The sequence below is a fragment of the Parasteatoda tepidariorum genome, chromosome 11, assembly GCF_982258835.1.
Source record: "Parasteatoda tepidariorum strain Cologne lab strain chromosome 11, Ptep-v5.0, whole genome shotgun sequence".
In the NCBI taxonomy this organism is placed as follows: domain Eukaryota; kingdom Metazoa; phylum Arthropoda; class Arachnida; order Araneae; family Theridiidae; genus Parasteatoda; species Parasteatoda tepidariorum.
Genome location: NC_141765.1, coordinates 20,650,858 through 20,672,327, shown reverse-complemented (window position 1 = coordinate 20,672,327; position 21,470 = coordinate 20,650,858). Strand labels below are relative to the sequence as shown.

General features: G+C 29.0%; 1 protein-coding gene across 4 annotated transcripts in view; it reads right to left on the bottom strand.

Moving 5' to 3' along the window:
- LOC107442210 (cell adhesion molecule 2) overlaps positions 1 to 21,470 on the bottom strand; it is a 284,713-nt gene that overhangs the window by 39,890 nt on the left and 223,353 nt on the right. For all 4 annotated transcript variants that reach the window (XM_016055710.4, XM_016055726.4, XM_016055718.4 and 1 more), the window contains 2 exons: positions 5,611 to 5,746; positions 748 to 881 (listed from right to left, as the gene is read on the bottom strand). In XM_016055710.4, coding sequence (XP_015911196.1) covers positions 748 to 881; positions 5,611 to 5,746 — 270 coding nt within the window. The remainder of the gene's footprint in view (positions 1 to 747; positions 882 to 5,610; positions 5,747 to 21,470) is intronic.

The following is a 21,470-nucleotide window of genomic DNA, read 5'->3' as shown; positions in this document are numbered from 1 at the left end:
TTTTCCCTTTTTATTATTTTTTAAGAAAATTATAAAATATTTTCTCAAAAAATATTTTACGAATTTCCTGAAAAGAAATTAAAGTAAAATGACTAATATCACAACAGTTATGCAGTTATACTCTATAAAGTTAGAGTTACATCGATTAATAATTTGGAGCAAGAAAGAATGATTATGCAAAAGAGAACCTTCATAATATCCGTAAATTTAGTCATAGTAAAATTCTCAACGGGAAAAACGAAACAAAGTCTTATCTAGCTTCTAATGGTGATAAAAAAGTTAGTTTATTCACAATTTGAAGGAAATTTGAGTAATTTTTATGCAATAAAAAACTCATGATTTTTAATATTGCTTTCAACCCGAGTTTCCTTAACTGGTCAATCATCGTTCCCACTTAGATTATTTTTGTATAAGAATCCGCAGCGTTGTGATTTCTGAATAGTATAATCGAAATACAAAAGGCTTAAAAAACATATATTTATAATTTCAGGGCAGCAAAGAAAAGAGATCTTAGTCATTACCATAAAGTAACAAAATAAAAATTTGAGGCTAAACATTATGCTTTTACAAATTACTACTTTTTAATTAAATGGACTGCCAGAAAAAAGATTATGTTCTTTACAGAGGAAGAAGATATTGTCCATGATCCTTCCTTCGTTCCTCATATGTTTAGGAATCTTTACCCACCCACTTTTAATCACCATAAGTTAAAAGAAAAGTGTTTGAAAGTTAGAAATAAAAACTTACAAGTTCATCGTTAATGTACCATCGTAAGGTGGCTGCAGGTTTTGACTTGGCAGATGTACAGTTTACAATTACAGTGTCACCTATACGATATTCTTGATTGCCTCCAGTTAGTGTAGGTCCTTCTGATGGCAAAACTGGAAAAAATGAGCAAAAACATTCGACCCATTATGGAGTCTTTTATTACAGAATATACAATATAACACATGGTATGCTAAAATTTAAAAGGGCGTGGTACTCTCGAAAATCAATTTTTACGAATATATATTTAATCTCTTCTGACTTTGAAAAACTACTTACAGCAGTTTGAGGCTATGCTTTTTCTGGTAAGTTTAAATTAACCTCAATAACAACAAATAAAGAAGAGTGTAAACAAACATTATTGACATTCTGATTTACCGAGCACTGAAAACCACTGATTTTAGCCTATTCTACTTAACCTAGTATCAGTATCACCAATGATATCATTTAATTATTGCTATGGAATTCTTAAGAACTTATAGAAATTTGAAAAATGAGCTATTTCCTAATTCATGCTAAAAAAACTGAGTGTTTCAAATTTGAAGATCTTGGTATAGAAATTTCTCATTAATACACAAATTTCTCTTCTAATAACCTGTAATTTTCTCTTAAAAAAATCTGCATTTTTTCCCTAGAAAAATGGCGTTTATAGGCATAAAAAGTTCTCAATTGATTAGTAAGAAAAATGTTTAACCCAGTTACCTTAATGCTTACTTTTTTATTAAAAAAATGCAAATAACAAATAAATTAAAAGCTCTAAACACATCGTTTTAAATTTTCAAAAGGTTTATATTCATTTACAGTTTTCAAAATTTTCAAAAAAGACTAATAATCATAACAATAACATTCTATCAATTAAAAATCTGATTAATTTTATTATATTAAATACAATTACTTTTTTTTCAACATACCTGTATGAGACTGGGAGTAATATAAAATAAATTATGATGTAGCAAGTGTGATGATTATCATGATAATGGTTAACACATAAAAAATTTCAATTCTTCGGGTTATACTTACCTAATGATAAATACTTGCATATAATTTGAGATTGAAAAATAAAAAAACATAAAACTGCACTTACTCATAATTTGTTTCATTCTGGACTGGTATTACTTACAAAAATTAACTCAGTTTTGAACTTACCTTTATTAGGAACAGCTAAATCTCATCACTACTATCATTATAAAAATACTTAATTATTATCGATTATTTATCTATTTTGAATAAATATCTATTGATATTTGATATTTATTACTTTACTTTAATATATGATATTACTATTTTAACCGTATATCTAATCATGAAATACTAGAATTTCGATATTCTATCATAAAAAAATTTTTCATTAACCAAATATTGCCAAAATACTTTTTTATTATAACATGCATAGTTAAATATAAGAAAAAAACATTTATTTTTTAAACGCATCATTAAAAATTAAAAAAAAATTACCTATTTTGAAAAAAAGGAGTTATACGATATTTTTTTTTCACATTAAACAGTCCACAAAGAAATAACTAAGAATGACACTAAATTGTAATATGTTCAATAAATATATTTATAAATTCTTAATAAATTTATAAAAAGTTCACATAAAATGTTTCTTTATTTATTACCGTAGTCCCGCAGTGAACTGATCGTTAAGAAACGGTTACTAGCAGATCACTGAAGTCAAGCATCACTGGCTATAGTCAGTGAGCGGGTGGGTGACCATTTGGATCAGTTTGCATAGGGACCGAGGGTGGGCGGTATTGGTCCTCGTTAAACTGTTCTACCTTAAAGTGCTCGACTTCGCGTGCAGGTCGTCGGGCTAATTAAGCGGGGGTGCCATCCCCTCTGCAGAGGATCAAAATTGTGATGGCATGTCTTCGGATCATCCTCAGGGATGTTTCCCAGACCGTCGCCAATAGCCCATTGTGCAGCTCTAGTGCCGCGTAAATGAACTACAACAATTTATTACTGGCAAAGTTGAATATTTTTAGTAAGATATTCTAATAGACAGCAGATCAATACTGTAATAAAATTTGATTTTTTTTAATCCCAAATGGACCAAAAAGATCATAATATTGTGAATGATTTATGATAACGTTGCTCAACGTACTTCCCCATAATGCTTAATAACCATTTAACTGATCTCTTCAATAAATGAATGTTAAGATTTATTGAATCTATATTGAAGACCTAGAATCACAGTTTGCTTTGAAATCAGCTATTGAAACTTCATCCAGCATTATTCAATTTGCATAGGTCAAAAATCTCAAATAAACTTAGTGAAAATAAATTTAAGTACAAAGCTCAGTATCAAACAGAATATTAGTTGAAGAAATGTAGACTAATAGTTCAAGAGCCAGAAGTGGCTATGTCCTTAATCAAAATGTTATAACGAACTCATTAAACGAAATCAAAGTTCACTAGGATTCCTCGGAATCTTAAAATTCCTATTTGCTGTTATGCTCATTGTCAATTTCGTGTGTCTATTTCTTCGTAGTTAATTAAGAACATCATGAAGTGGATATTTTTTATATCCGTAGTTAAACAGCCGTTCCGATTTTTGGGTTTATGACTACTAATATTCATCTCCGTATCCTTGTAATTTTAAACCCAATCCAGAAGACAAGAGATCTCCTGGATCAAGTATTGAGAGATTATTTGCTTTCGTGGAGGACTTTTGTGATGGAACTCGGATGCGAAATTTGTATCGACCAGCTGAGATTCAAACCCAGTTCACCTCATTGGAAGGCGAACACTGTATCCTCAGAGCCATGACGGCTCAAAAGTGGATATTGAAAAAAAAGTCATTTGTTCTTTGCTTTGAAGGTATACGATATAATTTTTTCTTGGGTAACCTTCTTGGAATCGGTACTCCCAAGTCATATGTTTACTTTTCAACTTCTTAAATGTTTTTTCAAGCGGTAATTCATGCTGTGCTTTGCACAGTTTTCTGTGTTATGTTTGTAATCTATCAGTACCTCCTGGATGCCCCTTGGTGGGTGCGGAACAGGGCTCAATAATGATAATAATAATTTTTTTTTGCATAGACTAGTTATTACCATCTGTAAAATCGCAGATTTTACAGCTTGTTGATTTCAAGTTTATTTTACAAACAAAGTGGCTTCAAGTTTGATTGCATTTCAACATTTTTATAACTATCGCGGCAAAAATTTCACGATTAATTGAAAACATTTCAATTCTAATACAATATCTTAAATCATATCCTAGATAGAAGTGTAAGATTGACTTAAATGTCAGCAATAACCTTTATCATAAAGATCGATAAGGTTTGTGAATTATTTCAAATAAGCGATGCAAGCCTGAAAAAATGATAAATTTAACTATGCTAGTTTACACGCTATGAGGTTTACATCAAGCTTGCATAAACAACATTTTATTTACTGATTGAATCTGCCTTTGCAAAGCAAGGCTATTAAAACCTTCTAAAAACGAGAATGATCCACCATTCGCAAATCAAGAGTAGAAGCGTTCTCAAACCGATCGAGGATTAATTCAGCTTCTCAGGGTTTATTTTAGAATTTATGATCATCAATGAAACAAGTTTACTTGCACCGGCTTTTATATACTTTCTTTAACACTAAAGAAGTGAAAGTAGGCCTGATCATTAAGTTTTCAATAGAAGCAAAATATTGCGCTTAAGAGCCAATGCAAAGCTGCAATAAAAAAAAAGGGAGAAATCAAGGTTTACTGGAGAAAGATTTTTTTTAAGTTTTTTTAATGTCTTTATTCTGTCTTTAATAAAACAAGCTTAGCAAACTAATATTTCTACTCAGTGAAAAAAATAGTTAATTAGTCAACTTTTCCAGGCCAACCAAATGAAAATGCAATGTTTCCCGCAAGCATGCCTGATAACTGGGATATTTTCTTAACGTATCCGACTAGCTTTGACAACTTTTCTTTATATATTATCATATTTTTAAAAAAAATTATCTTATTTGTTTTATTATGTGTAAAAAGAAAAAAAAATGTTTTTTATTTTTTTCTGTAATTGGCCATTTTTAGGTAAAAATAAGGCATTTTTTTACATATACGCTTAACTCCGTCAAAAATTTCTGTAGCCTAAAACAAAAATCATTTGAAGATTTTATTTAGAAGGCCTTCAATTATATTTTGAACTATTATTTTAAAAGCTAATGCATATACTGCAAAATTAGGGATCAATGTACTTAAAAAATCTTATTTTCGCACATTTCTTTGCGAAAAAACATGCATGAAAATGAAGTTCTACATTTTCCCCTTAGTCTGTAGCTCAAAACATGTGTGCTCTAATCATAAACACTCATGAAATTCTACAGATAATTATTCTAAAAACAACATGGGAAATCGTGTTTGATATCGTGTATTGTACTTTAAGATAAATGCATTTAAAGACTTAAGATGATAAGTCTATCCACTGTTATCACTTTTCACGAAAACAGCTATAATTTAGTAAATAATTGGAGTACAAGCAAAGGTTGAGTATTTTTAGATAGCTAAGAGTACAGGAATGCAAAATTTATAATAAATTGAAAAATTTAGCCCAAAATCCAGCTTTTGCTCTAGTCATGCTCAATATCATGTTTGTTTTTGTGTTAGTTTTGCACGCTAACCAGATTTAATTTGACAAAAAACGCATACATATGCTATCTATGGTAAAAGCATATGTATGCTATCTGTGCTAAAATCATAAAAAAAACCCATCATGACTAAGGAGTGACACTCCCGATATCATCTGCGCTAAACTATTCAAATAGTGTAAATTTCTTTAGTGGACTGTAGACTATAGACTAATTTAAATAATTATTTTAATATTATTGCGTGTAATTAAAGTAAAAAGAATTGTGTACTTACCATAAACTTTCATTTCTTTTTCAGCTTCAGCAGTATCGAAGGACGGGGCTTCGGCTGAAATTTCACATCGGTATAATCCACCTGAATTCAGATCCACATGACGAAGATAGACGGAGTTTTTTCCAGATTTTGAGAGCTACAAAATACGACATTTGTAATTAAACTTATATATGTATTTTTCAATAACACATCAAACTATTTTAGGATTACATAGCAATGAAAGATGTTGTCACAAGGAGCCTATAATCTTTATACTCGGAAAAGTTTTTGAGATTTGTAAAAATAAGTATTCTTTCCTAAGTTCAAAATCTAATTTTTCTTAAGCAAAGACCTTTAAATTCCTTAAATGAAGCATTTTATTTCTAATATTTTATTATGTACATAGATGCTGGAACCAGAATTATGTTTAGTTAAAATTAATATATATTCAAAGTAATTTATATATAATTTTTCATACTGTATAGTTTTGATATAACTTTTTGTCACAGATGAACAACTTTTTTATGAATTGATTCCAAAATTTTAATCGTAAATTGCATGAAATAAACGCATTTTTCAAAAAAATCTTATGAAAAATAGATTTTTTTTAAATTTATGTAAATATGTAAAAATTTACTTTTAGAATTATATTAAGTAATATTTGTTCAAATTGTTCTTTTTTTAAAGAAATGATTTCTAATTAAATTATTGTAATTGTTGTAGAAATCATTTTTAAATGTTGTAGAGTAAAAGAATTTTTTAATAAGTTATAATTAAAATTATATTTTATTTAATTGATAGATTTTGGATAGCGTATGTCTTACGTTAACCGTAACGCTAATCTTATTTTCTACTCCTCAAAGATATGATTTGCAAGGAAATTTCCACGCATACTTTGGGGATTGCTTGAGTTATTTGAAAGTGTAACGCTTTAAAAAATCTCTCGAACAATTCTGTAATATTTCGTTTTTTTTTAAACTTGGTATAGTAGATAGATTATATATGCATAGATGACACAAAAAACAGATTTCCAGCATACACAAATTAAAAAATAATGATTTAAAGTTATCTACTGCCTCCTTAAGGAATTGTGACTTGCGCTGTAAGTATAAACTTTCTACTAATTCTGTAAAAAGAACAAATATTATTAAGTCGACGTTGTGTATATTATTTAAAAAAAACATGTAAAGCACATAATATATTTAACAATGATTATTTTTGGATTCAAACAAATGCTACATGTAATAACATGCTTTACCGTCATTTTAATTATATAAGACTAAACACTTATTGAGGACAGTTTAAAAGTCATTTTACAGCCTACATACTAGGTGTACTAAATACAAATATTTTTCCTGTTAGTTTTGAATTTAAATTACATTCTATATGCTTCAAATTTAATGTAATTTTTCAAAAAGAAGATCAAATATATTTTAATAGGCAATTATTGTTATGCATGAAAAAGGAAAAGATGATACATCGATTCATGCAATTTATGTTAATGATGCACAATATGCAGTCTTACAACATTATTATATGTTTCAAGTTTTATAAAAAGTTTTATCTCATTTACCGATGCAACGATATCAAATGTATCAGAATTTATATCATATTTATCATCTCATCATATTTAGCAAAATTAAAAACATAAATTCGAGCGCAAAGTTTAAGTATAATTTTCATAACTAAGAAACATTATGTATGTATTCAAAATACCGAAATTTTAATAATAAAAATTAAATTATTAAATTTATATTTACCTTAACATCAGGGAATATGTATTTATAAATTATTAACAAATTGTAACAAAAGATCTTTAATAAGCTCTTACTTTTAGATCTTTAGGGAATTGTTTTTATTTCGTTAGGGTGATTTTCAATCGCGATTACTCGCAGTGACGAAAGTTAATGTCAGATCGATGCTAGTCACCTCCTTTAGGTCTTCTTCAGCTATAACATTTTGTTCTGTAGCCTCGCGGCCACTGGTCGAGGACAAACTCTGTTAGTGGACGCATAGCAGCAATACAACTATACGAGTCACTAAGACCAGTGTACTCTCATCATTTTCTCAACCTATCCAAATTAGATTCCCCGACCAAAGTCCGCTTTATCGCCAAACTGAATCCTTAACGAGGGTTGTCTTATGCCTCACTACTAGTTCGAACAACATTTCCTTTTCGCCTTTTACCCATGCCCTTATATTGGATTCCCTGATTCTAGAGAAGTGGTTTGTATCTAATTCTTTGAATGGCTTACCACTAATCTAAATTGAGACCGTTACGAAGCATGTATTTTCCTTATGAGGATATGTTCTGACAGAAAGATACCATTTGCCGTTACTACATTATTCACTAGGAAATTCAATTATTTTTATCTCTCCTTGGGAGCATGGTAATTTGTCACTAGTTTTCGAAATATAAAAGTAAATATATTATAATTAGCAGTTCATGTTTATCGAAAGATGAATTGTTCAAGAGCGTAAAGAATATGTTTAGACTGCTTTACAAAATAAATATGACAAATTAGTTATTTCATATTATTATTTATTTAGTCATGAGGGCTCAGAGATCAATGGCATCGAGCTGTTAGTTTGGTTTGTTGAATCCACACCCATTCATGGGTATCAAACTGTGTCGAATGTAAATGTGGATTGATCACAATGCTAATCATATCGCAAAATTTTCGCCGTTCGTCACAAAATTGTGCAGTCTTAAATTCCATGACTCCAGAGCATTCTCATCATTTTCTCAACCTCTCCAGATTGGATTCCTCAACCAAATAATAGTTACTAATTCCTGAATTATATCAGAAATATATTTGTTGCAAAATTATTTATTACTTAGTCTTGTGAAATCAATATTAATCATTTTAAATAACAGTAATAATTTCTTTAGTTTAATACACAATGTTTCTTTGAAAATAATAGGAAATTTAAGGTTTCTAAAATGAAACACTTCAAGAAAACACTTCAATGATAACTTTCCTTGATTGCAATTCCTATATTTCAGCCAACGATCAGCGATCTAAAATAATAATAATAATAATAATAAATACTGGTAAACTTGATTATCTCACTGCAGATTAAATTTCAGTGGACCTTATTTAGTAGAATATTATAACGAAACTGTTAGTAGCAAATGAAAGATATTGTGATTAATTAGTTTTCGTTAATTTTATGGTTATTATCCCCTCTGTGCATTGCATGCAAATATTAAAAGTTTCACAATAAAATCTATTTATGCTGTTGAAAAACTATTCTAGATACACTTTTTAAAATATTTAACATAAGATTAAACAGTCTTTTAAGACGACAAGAGAATTTCAAATCGAGAAAATGTTGTGAAAAATATTAATTACTTATTTTAAATTATTCTAGTTCTTTTTAAGATTAAATTATATTTCTAACATTTAAACGTAATTGTATAATAGAGTTAATTGTAAATTTAGACTTAAAAATTCAATAATTGTTAAGAAATGGAATTTGTTTTAGCAAAATATTGTTCATTTTATTTCCTCAAAACATAATTTTTTTACATAATTACTAGATTAATTTTTTCCAGAAAAATCAGTAGCAAGTTAAATTGATGAAAATTTATTTACACTGCATATACATGTTTTAATTATTTTGTTTCGGAAACTTCATCTTAGGAATTGATGTCAGATGTACTATTTATGATTTATTACTTTATGTATTTTTTGTTTATCATAAGATTTGTTTTTAGAGCATTACTTGTTTTTATCAAAGTAAAGCAATCATTTTTAATGTTTGTTTCCTTATTTTGATAAAAGTTGAATGAAAGAAATAATTAAGAAAAATTATTAAATAGATATTTAAATTTAAGGACGCTACATAATATTTTATTAAATATAAAATACCAACATAAACTTGCTAAGAACAAACAGGAAACATTTCAGACATGAAACAACTGAAAATATAATATTTAGAGTAAGTTTCAATACTTATCAATTATACCTTAATACACTAAGAAAAAAGAGTATGGACAAAGCTACGAGAACATGATAAAATTTACAGTATTTCTAGCTCAATGGAAATACCAAAAATCACGGATATTTTTACTGACGAACTTAGTAATGACTTTTGATAAAATAAACAATAAAATATGGTTTTACTAGCATGCTCTTTGGTAGTATATGTGGCAAAATTTGATAGTGCATGTTGCAAAATTAATTTTATCCTGATATCCTGGAGTATGACCATTTATTCGGGTATATTTACGTTTCAGTTTTCATTTTCTTATGTTTTATAACCGTCGTTGAACAGTCAACCCAATTTTTGGGTTTACGACTACTAATGTTCAGCTCTGTATCATTGTAATTTTGAACCTAATTAAGAAGACAAGGGAACTCCTGGTTCAAGTATTGGGAGAAATTTGCCTTCGTGGAAGACTTTTTGATGGAACTAACCCGTATTATGCGTTACATGAAGAGGAAAAAAAAGGACCTCCTATGTTTAGCCTAACGGCAAAGGGGCTCTAACCCATGATCCGTCTACCTATGAGGATATTTCACGTCAGCTCTGTGGTCGGTGCAAGCCGGATGCGGATTCGTATCGACTAGCCATCTCTGGGATTCGAACCCGGTTAACCTCATTGGAAGGCGAACGTTCTATCCCCTGAACTATCGTGGCTTACGTTTCAGGTTTGAACTTTTACCAAAAGCAAAATATGTGATAAAACATGCTTCTACACACAATTTATAGGTTCAACTATTCGGACTAATATTGTACCACAGATTTTCCAGTGTAGTCGTTGTTGCTTAGTTTTAACTTTTAATGTTCAAAATACTTCACTTCAACCAAATATTTGTAAATTGTAAATCGTAAATTGTATCATAAGTTCTAAATTCTATTTTCGAAGATTCCTTTTTAAAAGTTTTGACTACTTCTGTCAATTGGTATTTCTCTTAAAACTTTAAATTGCACAAAATAGAATTTTTACGCTCCAAATTCACCAGTCGCATTTTTATTTCCTCTTTAAAATGAAATAAATATTTTAGGGGGTAAAATACAGTTTAACTTACAAACACGAAACACTTGAACAGAAAACATGAATCGGGGAAGAATACTTAAAGAAGACACTGATTCTTCATTGCAATTCATGTAGTGTTTTGGCATTGTTCCAATGACACCTTTCCTTTCTACGCTTGTCCAACTACAAATTAAGTAACTATGATGCCATTATAGGCATTACATATTTCCTAGCTTTAAAAATTTCTTAAACTTCATACATTTAATTTTTTTAATCATTCGTAATTTATTTTTAATTAAATTAAACAAATAATTTAAATTTTATCACATTTTATAAAAAGCGCATATAGATATTTTATCCTCATCTTAACAATCAATGTAACGGCTAGCTATTTTTACCTCAATACAATTGAATAACTTATTAATTCACTGTCGCGACAAAATCTCCTCTTGAATCTTTATTCTTTAAGCTTCTTTATTTCTCTACCCACAAAAATGTTTCAGTTAATGGATTAGATTAATTCTCACGGTCTTCTTGGTGATTAAGCTGTAGCAAAAATTATTTGAAATTTAATATTAATAAAGCATGGTTGGCTTTGTTTTTTGGCTATTTTAGCTTTTAATAAATCGCCTACTATGGATATCTTACCATGCTCTTAAGTGTCAGTTTGGAACAATTCAATCACAGCTTATTTCAAATTTTTGGTATTAGAACTGAGGGTTTTGCGCTCAGTCCAACCGTTATTGAATTTACAAAATGGTCAAAATGTGTCTTCTTTCGATGCTTACTATATTTCATTTAATTTTATCTGGCCAATATTCCTTAAATAAAATCAATTATTGTTTAATAAATAAGAGGCTATATATATTTGATTTACAGACTACAAGAATGTCCATGACAATTAAAAATACTATCGACAAAAATTTTAGAGCATGGTTTGAATTGCTGTTTATTTTAGAAATATAAGTGATTAATCCTTGTGCACCTAAAACAATTTTTCAATACGCACTCTTTTTTTTCTTAACCATAATCAAACTAGATACGCTTTGAAATTTAGACTTAAGGTACGCGATAGACATGTCCGCTATCAATAATTTAAGATATCATCAATTGCTGTACATTGCTGGTATCTTGGGCAGAAATTCAGTTTCGAGAATACCACAATTATTTCCACCCCAGTTACATAAGCTCATCTTGATGAACTGGAATCTTTTTTAATTCATATGAATGCTGATCCCCTTGTTAACAACATTAGTTCCTCAGTACATCCCCATAGCGCGAGGAAATGCATTTTCCCCTGTTTTGCTCTTCTCAGCTATTGTGGTTTTTCATTTTTTTTTTCTTTTCAGAATACTATTGTTTTTCTAGTGTCGTTTCTCACCTTTATTATTTCATTCTTTGTTAGTAATATTAGTTTTTTTTTTATTCATTTTTATTTTTTTTTTATTTTTAAATCACTTTTGTTTCTTCTGCCATACGTCTGACAAGTTTTGAAAACGGGATCCTATTTTTCAGCGTTTAAAACATTTCGATTGTTATTTGCTGATTATATATTTTTGAAGCGAATGAATGTAATATTTTACCACTTTAGTTTCTTGGGATTATTTATTTAACCAGAAACCTATATTTCAAAAGCACCGTAAATTTTTCAGTAACCTTTAAAAGATAAAAGGATTTTTTTTTTAAATTCTAGAGAAGTTTCCACAGCATATAGAAAATTTTTTTCAATACGGTAAGTTAAAATGCTAATTACTAAAATTGAGGAGAATTTTAAAATTACTTTCGAAATTATTTTACAAATTTATGATACTTTTCAAACTGATCCCAGATAAGTAACTATTTAAATTTTTATTTTTCTTAATTTTTATTAGAACACGATTTAATTTGAAATTTGCTTATCTCAATATGGTTTTACACACAATATTGTACAAATGTTCTTTTTACAGAAAATAGCAAAACTTTAATTTAAATGACATTTTAACCATTTAAAGCAATCATTATTTGTTAAAATAAATGTGTGGAATATAAATATTGTATACTGTTTATAAATATGGGTCTTCCAAATGTTAGATAATTGAATTTTAAAAGAGAATAAGACAAAGCTGCACAAGAAATTTTCTAAATTTCTATATTTTCAAAACTTTAAAAATTCCAAAAAAATCTAGATGCATAATATTTGAAGTATACCAATTGCGAAAGCTTACATTAATGTTTTCTTGGGAAATATCGGTATATAATGTTCTTGTTTAAAAATATTAAATAAAATCTTGGTAGTTTTAGTTTAAGTTATCATTTTGATTTAATACAAACATAAAATTATTACTTTTATTTCTATATTAAACTATTGTAAGATATAGTTATTTTTCACAACTGACTCGATTTTCTGAATAAAATGTAAGTGCTTTACAGAGCTACAATTGTTATTGAATGAATAATCTATTCCCAAAAGCAACACTTTCGTATAAATGCGAGCTCAAAATTTAAAAAGTTAATCTTCCAGCCGTAAGTGATAAAAAAAACGCTTAAGGCAAAAATCGACATTCTCAATAAAAAAATAAAAAAAATATATAAAATTTCTCATTCCAAACTCAAATTAACTCTCAATATAGTCAACCATTAAACACAATAAAAATAACCTGATAAGAAAATATTTTCTCTAATGTAAGAATCAAAATATCACTAAGCAATGTGTAAAAAGCTCTACTATTATTTTTAAAGCAAGTATATGGTTTTACCCGTAGAAGGAGGCAGCAAATTCTTTTTCATTAAAGTAACGGTTCTCACTTTCGATGATAAGCTAGTGAATGATTTCCCTTAAGGGACAGTTTAAGTTTACGGAGTTTCTTTTTCTTCACATCCCCTCATAATTTTCTTCCCTCATTAAAGAAGTCTTACTGTATTTACAGCGCCATTGATGCTAGGGATTTTTTTTCCCTTTAGACCTTATATTTTCCCCAACTCATTCAGTTAATGACTCTTAAAAAGTAAATTTACCTTTATAGGGAAAAGTAACAGTATTGTCTACTTTTTAATGTGATTCTAATGCATAAATTCTCGATTAAACTGCAATTACTTTGGTGGTAAAATAAAGAGTAAAATTGGTTAGAAGATTAAGAGAAAATATTGTTTTCAAACGTTGTAAGAAAAACATGACATCTTTCTTTTCCCTTATCTTGTATTTGCTGCTATTATTTCTGTGATCAACTTTTTTTTTGCAATTGCTTGAAAATAAAATGTAATGACAATGGATAAGAGAAACACATTTTATCTAAGGTAAAGTGGTATTTAAGTAAAATGTAACTTAAAAAAAAGAAAAACTATATACCTATTATAAAACAAAACTATCATCAAAGTAATTATAATTACTCCATTTTGTGCTTTTTATTTTTGAGCGTTATTAGTTTTTACTGAGTATAGTAAGAAATTTTTTCCCTTTTCAAATTATTTTAAGCGTAATCAATAGTACAGAGCAAATTATTTAATAGAACCAAATCTGGATTTTTAATAAAATTTCGCTGTTAAAAAATACCAAAAATATGTTTAAATGGCAATAATTAGCTGTATGGACTATACAAATTATAGCCTGTACAGGTAAGGATTTTTATACAGCGAAATCGGAATTACAAAGCTTCCATCAAATTTCGAGTAATTACACTTATTGTTGCATAAAATGCATTATGGGTAAGCAACAATTCTTTTTTGATTTTTTAAAGCGTAACAAATGGAATTAAGCTAACTATTTACTCTTAATTTTTAAACAGATTTATGAGAAATAAACTAAAAATATATTCAAAGATATCTTATTGATTGAAGTCACTAGCGATATAGACTAAACTAAATGATCTACTGATACGAGATGCAGTCAATGCAGACTAAGTTTTTAGGGAATACTGTTATACTGGTGTTCCATAACGACCGCCTTTAAAATGTGAATTTTTAGTAAAATAATTATCCCCTTTAAGGGACTCAAATTAAAATTTAGCTCGGAAAAACTTTTTTATCAAAATATGTCGAGTCACTTATGAGAGAGGTATGATTAATAACACGAATTAGATTGCTAGGTAAAATTTCAAATTCAATTTCCTCTAAATTTTCCAGATTCACCAAATTTAATTTAAATATTTTAAAAATCAAATTTGTGTGTTTTTTTCTATCTGGTGTCTAATTAAAATAAAAAATAGGTAACTACTGTTGATATAGCATTAGAAAAAACTAACTCGTGACTTAAGTCTGTCATGCCGACCAGGTGGCCGAGTGGTTAGCGTGCCTGACTGCGGAGCCAATGGTTGCGGGTTCGAATCCCACTCAGAGCATGGATGTTTTTTTCTTTCTCTGTGTGCTCTATGTCCTTTCTCCTTTGTGTGTGTGATTGTGGGAATGTGACCAGCCCTATAAATGGGTTTGTGGTTGTGTGACGTGGGCGACGCTGCTCCACCGCTGTGGCTTCGCCACAGGTGCCCACTGGGTAACGAAAAGAGAGTAGTCGTTCTGACATTCCTATGGCCAATGGGTCAATGTCCCAAGTGCCAGCCATTATAAAAAAAATTAAAAAAAAACAAAACTTAAGTCTGTCAAAAACTGCTCAAATGTGTTTCAGGAATGCTTGATCGATTAAGAATCACACTCTCGTTTCTCCTATTATACACCCTGTTTGCGTAATGAAACAAACACATTTTTATCAGACCCAGACGATAAAAAATATATACGATTTTAACTTAAATGCAGTTTTTATCTTGCAAAAGGTATATTTTGCTATACAAATACTGTTCAGCATTAAATACCGATTTGTGCATGAGGTCAAATTTTTGGTAAAATTAACGGACATGTATTGCAATGAATATTCAGTAAAAAAATAACATATTCGTAAAGAACTAAAATATACGGTATTCAAACCATACATTTACTAATTTTTCCAATCGCATAATGACGGCGTAACAGAAATTCCGGTTTTTAAATTTATAGTTCTTATTGCCACACATTTAGCAACAAATACAAAACTGAAAAGTAAGTTCGACCGAACAAATGGTTTTTTTAAAGGCTCGCAGGTATAGTGCAGAAATAAATTTTTTCACCACATTTACTATCAAACAGTATGGTAGCAAAACCATATTCTATGGTTAATTTTGCCAAACGTCATTACCAAAGCACTTCGATAAAAATTGCTGTGTTTCTTATTTTTCCCATAGAGCCAGAAGCACGATTATTTTTACCATTCTCTGGTAGTTTTAACCAAACAATGTCTAGTTTACTTTGGTACAAGTTTACATGTATTCAAACACATAACATTTAATAGGAGAATTTAACATCACCGAATTTTCACAAATAAAGTGATTTTTCTCCATCGTGAGCTCAGATTTAAAGTACTCAATGCTCAGTAAATTATCATTTTGATCAATGATCAATAAATTATACTTTTTATTATACAAATTGAAGCTCAACAAAAAAATCTAAGAACTTCCCTGCTCTTTATTAAGAAACCATAATTTTTTACAATAAATATCCTTATTACCAAGAGAAAGGGAAATCGCATATATTTTTAACCATTGGCTTATTATATTTATGTTAAATAAATCATATGTTTGGTGATTGTTGAATAGAGTAACCTACTTATTAGATTACTTTTTTTTACCTACCACCACAATTTTCTTCACCTGTCTTATCACGATATTTTAAATTATGTCTGAAAAATAATACATTACTTCATTCATATTGAATGGGTATTTTCATAAAAATAAATTGGTTTACTTCATGCTTATCAAAGTTTATATATCTCATCGATCTCCATAAATGTTTTATAAAGTATATGCATATGTACGTGCGTAGATTACATCGAATAAATTTTGCACAGAGTTCGAAACAACTTATATTTATCGCACGCTTTATATTACATTCTTAATGATGCATGTCATTTTAGCTTCTTCAAAGTTTAAAGCTATTCAAAGTTTGCTACTGAAAATTTTTCACTATTTTTTTTTCTCTTCCAGATAAAAAATAACTTTTTATCACTGGTATGAAAGATAGCCCCATACCCTCCCATCCGAAAGAAAAACGTTCTAGAAAACACTTCCGCTTCTCATTCTCGTCTGAACTGAACAATATCCCGTTCTAGAAAAATCGACTCCCAAGAGACTAGGCTTCTTGTTTAGTTCCAAATAACGTCGGAGCTCCGTGAATCGTTCCTTTGAGGACTAAAATGTTGAAGTCGGTTGGGTTGAAATGCAGGTAAGCTAGAACGAACCGAGAGTTGAAAGTTTTATTTTATTCCTGATTGATACAGTTGAAGTGGCTGTTGTTGTAGATATACTGAGCACTTATTCTTTCTTAAGTGGCTGAGAAGCAGTTATCGTTGAGCGACAGATTCTAAGAGAACATATATAAAAATCCTACGCACCATGAGTTTTTTCTGTCTTTGGAAGATTAAGAATATTACGATGGTTTGATTGACAATGGTTAAAATAAAAGTAAATATTAAGTTGGTCAAAAGGTTTTTTTGAACCAAAAATTTGCAAAATAAGTGCTTCGGTACATGAACATTTTTTTAAATTTAAATCTTAATTTTTATTTATAGTTATGAAGACGACGCTACACTACCAAAAAAATTAGGTTTTATTTATATACAAAAATGGAAATTTAATTATTAAAAAACAAAAACATGAAACTGTATAGCCCCATCATCATCATCCAATAAATAAACTGCGTGACTAAAATAATAATTTAGTTGTATATTTATTATTTTTTAGATCGAAAGGAAAGTCACTACTAAGTGAATCGTACCTGACGACTAAAATGATGAAGTATGTTGGGTTGAAATGTAAGTAAACAAGGACGAACCTAGAGTTGAACGTTTTATTTTATTCCTGATTGATACAGTTGAAGTGGCTGTATACTGAGCACTTATTCTTTCTTATGTAACTGGGAAGCAGTTATCGTTGTGCGACAGATTCTAGGAGAATATATATATAAAAATCCTACGCATCATGAGCTTTTTCTGTCTTTTGGAGATAAAGAACAATACGATGGTTTGATTGACAATGGTAAAAATATAAGTAAATATTGGGTTGATGAAAAATTTTCTTTTGAACCAAAAATATGAAAAAAAAGAACTGCTTCAGTGCATGAAAATTACCTTAAATTAAAACTCCTAATATTCATTTATAATTATTAAAACGCCAACTCAATACCGAAAAAATAACATATTAGATTTTATTTAATTACTAAAATGGAAATTTAATTATTATCGACTCAAAACTTAAAAAAATTATGGTCCCATCCTCACCCAATAAATAAACTGCTCAACTGAAATACAGATAGCAGTGTAAGGTTGATTTTAATGTCAGAAACAACCTTTATAACAAAGTTTTATAAATGATTAGCAAATAAACAATGTTAAATAGTTTACGTGCTGTGAGGCTCGCATTAACATATTCATTACCTCGGTCCATGTATGTGGACCTTCACTTCTTAGTTTCTAAGAACATGCTATAAAAAAATTTATAGTTTTTCCTTCACTGAAACAATTGTGGATATTTAAGCTTTCTATGGATTCTACAATGAAGGCAAAACATGTAAGTTATTTGGGTTGAAATCCACATAAACAATAGTGGTTTTCGAAAAATGATGCTTAATAAACATTCTCGATAAATGTAACTAATTTCAAATATTATATTATTTAGTTATTCTGAAAATAACTTTTTTCTTTTAACTTAGTAGTTCTGTAATCTGTATGAAGCTTTTAAATTTGTCTTGACTTAATATTTAAAAATAATACAGTCAAGAACATGCAGGTTCATGTATGTGTACCTTGGTACGTAAGGCGAAATTTACGACAGCGTAGTAGTTAAATGAAATCTCATAGTATTATAAGTATTCAATTTTATATCTATTTAGTAATATTTTCTGTTTATGTTAATTAATTGTTTTATACTAAGGTTCATACATATATTTAATAACAGTAACTTTTTATAATTGTTTCCATAAATTTTAAATTTTACCTCCAAGAATTAATTTTTTTAAAGTTAATGTTAGGTTCTTTTCAATTATTATTTATTTTGCGTCGTTTGCATAACTAAAATAGTTTTGTAACTTTAATTTCATGCAGTAATGCATTTGTATTGCATTTATTATTGCATCTCATTGTAAAAAAACTTCGCATTTTTCAATTTTTTTTTCTAAATAATTATTAAATCATCCTTGTATTTAAATAGACCATATTATGGCACTATTCATGATTGTTTCTTTTTTAAGTGCAATTTAACATTCGAAATATTTATATTATTTTACTTAGCTAAAATCTAAGGTCCACTTATGTGGACCTAAAATTATTTGCCCCCTGCTAGTATGATTCGTATTTTGTTTATCTCAATATAACTTATGACAGTTAAATAGAAATTCGCAACTGTAAAATATTTTTTACTATATTACTTTATAATTCAGTTTTGAAAAGGTTGAGCTTAAATTAACAATCCTTTTATATCAAGATTGAATCTGCCTTTACAAAACAAGGCAAGAGAAACCTTCTGAACTGGATGACGAATCGTCATTCGCAAATTCAAAGTAAAAAATTTTTTGAACCACTGATAATTTCACCTTCTCAAAGTTTAGATTTAATGACCATCACTGAAATAAGGTTTATTTGCGATGGTTTTTATTTCTTTCTTCAACAATTTAAAAACGAAGGTTTCCTGATCATTAAGTTTACAATACAAACATAATATTGCACTTGGGAGCCTAAGCAAATCTAGACTAAAAAAAAAAGAGGCAAAAGCAAGTTTTACAGTAAAAGCAAGGATAAGAGGCTTTTTCGTTAAGTTTTCTGCACGCCTTTATTTAATATTTAATGAGACACAAGCTTGGTATAAACTAAGGTAAACAACGTTTAAGAGCACAAAAAGTATTTATAAATGCAGACAGCTTTTTCGGATGCTCAAAGGGCAACCTTCATCAGTGCACCTTGCACTGATGAAGGTTGCCCTTTGAGCATCCGAAACAGCTGTCTGCATTTATAAATACTTTTTGTGCTCTTAAACGTTGTTTACCTTAGTTTGTATTTTCGCACAAAGGTCGCCAACTTGTGTATTTACAAACTTGGCATGTTAATATTTCTACTATGTTTAAAAGAGGATTAATTAGTCAACCTTTCTATGTCAACGATATGAAAATGATATTACAGTAAAACCTTTAAGAAAGACCACCTCTGTGTAATGACCTCTTCTATTTGCGATCACTTTTGGGAGGCACGGAATATTTTCCATAAACTTTGTGGTAAAGAAAATCTTTAAGAGAGGCAATCAAAAATTCTCCCAGTGATCGGACAAACCTTCGCACCAAATGTGAAAAAGGTTAAATAAAAAATTTACGAAAAAACAATCTAAACAAAAAATATTAACAAAGCAAATAAGTAGATTCAAATGTATTAAAAATATTTGTCAGTGGTTCTTATTTAGATCTATTTTTGACGATCTCTGAAAGATATCGACAGCCTCACGTTGCCGTCAGAGTGCATTGAAGACGATGATATCAATGATTTATTTTTAGAGTTGAAAGTTAAATTAGAAAAAAAAAGTCATTTTAGAAAAACTGAGCATCATGAACAAACCTCTTCTTATTTCTTATAGAAGTAAACGAAGTTTTCTGATAAAAAAATAAAGGGCGAATTTAGACAAAAAACATAATTGTATATTTATTGAAAATAGTTTTATAGTTCACAATTAATAAGTTTGTTTTTACACATAATTATATCAGTAGGAGTTATTTTTTATTGACTCTAAATTTTGTTCATCGTTCCGGTTTTCATGACCCCAACACAAGTGGCATTTCTGCACCATGAAAATGACAGTAGGTAAAATTGAAATCACTTGCGAGAAATCATGTACCTTCGATAACATTTAGAAGTCAATAGAGGTGATCCCGAAAAACAACAATCGACCAAAAACAACAATCGAAAAACAACAATCGACCTTTTTACTGTGGAACAGAGAGTGATCTCTAACGAGAGGTTTCAATGTACAACGTTTTCCGTAAGGATGGCAGATACCTGGGAATAATAATTGAGTTACGTATTTAAATATTTAGTTCTAAAAAACATCGGAGTTTAGAGAATCATTTCTTTGATGTTGAAGTCGGGTAAGTTGAAATGCAGGTAAACTAAGACGAACCGCGAGTTGACAACCATTTGTAATTCATGTCCTTTATCTGGTTAGTTTCAATAACACTTCATTTTCACATAATTATAATTAGTTTATTAATATAAAAATGCATGAAAACAATTAAATATAATTTAACAATGTACAATCGAATATTCGTTAAATATACTTTTAGAATAAGTTGAAATATTTAAGTAATTATAATAAATTTGAGCATAAACAAAATGATGCATAGTTTCTCATTGTAAGAATTCAATGAATGTTGAGAATTAATTGCTAACAACATTTCAGCTGACATATAGAAATTGGGTTGGCCATCAATGACAAGTTAAGATGAAAAAGCATTGTCAAGATCATCTACAAAAACAAAGAAAAAAAACTGCAAGAAGCATATAGAAATACTTAAGTGTGGAATGATTTGTACCGTAGAGCAATTTCATCTTAAGTTTCAATTTCTAAGTAAATCAAATAAGTTTAAGTATGCAGAGTTGGATTTTTTATTGTCTATTAGTCATAAAATTTAAATACTAAAATTATTTAGTTTATTTTTAATTTCTGAGATTTGTACTTAGTTTGTATACTTTTTTAATCAAAATTTATTTGTAACTAGCAAGGAACGTACCCAAAGCGTAACTCGCCAACTTATTTGAAATTTTGTCCACTGGTAAATTTCACGGATGAGAAAAAGTATGGTCGAAACTACTGAAATTTGCTGAAATTTACAGTGTTTCTGGCTCTATAGGAACAGCAAA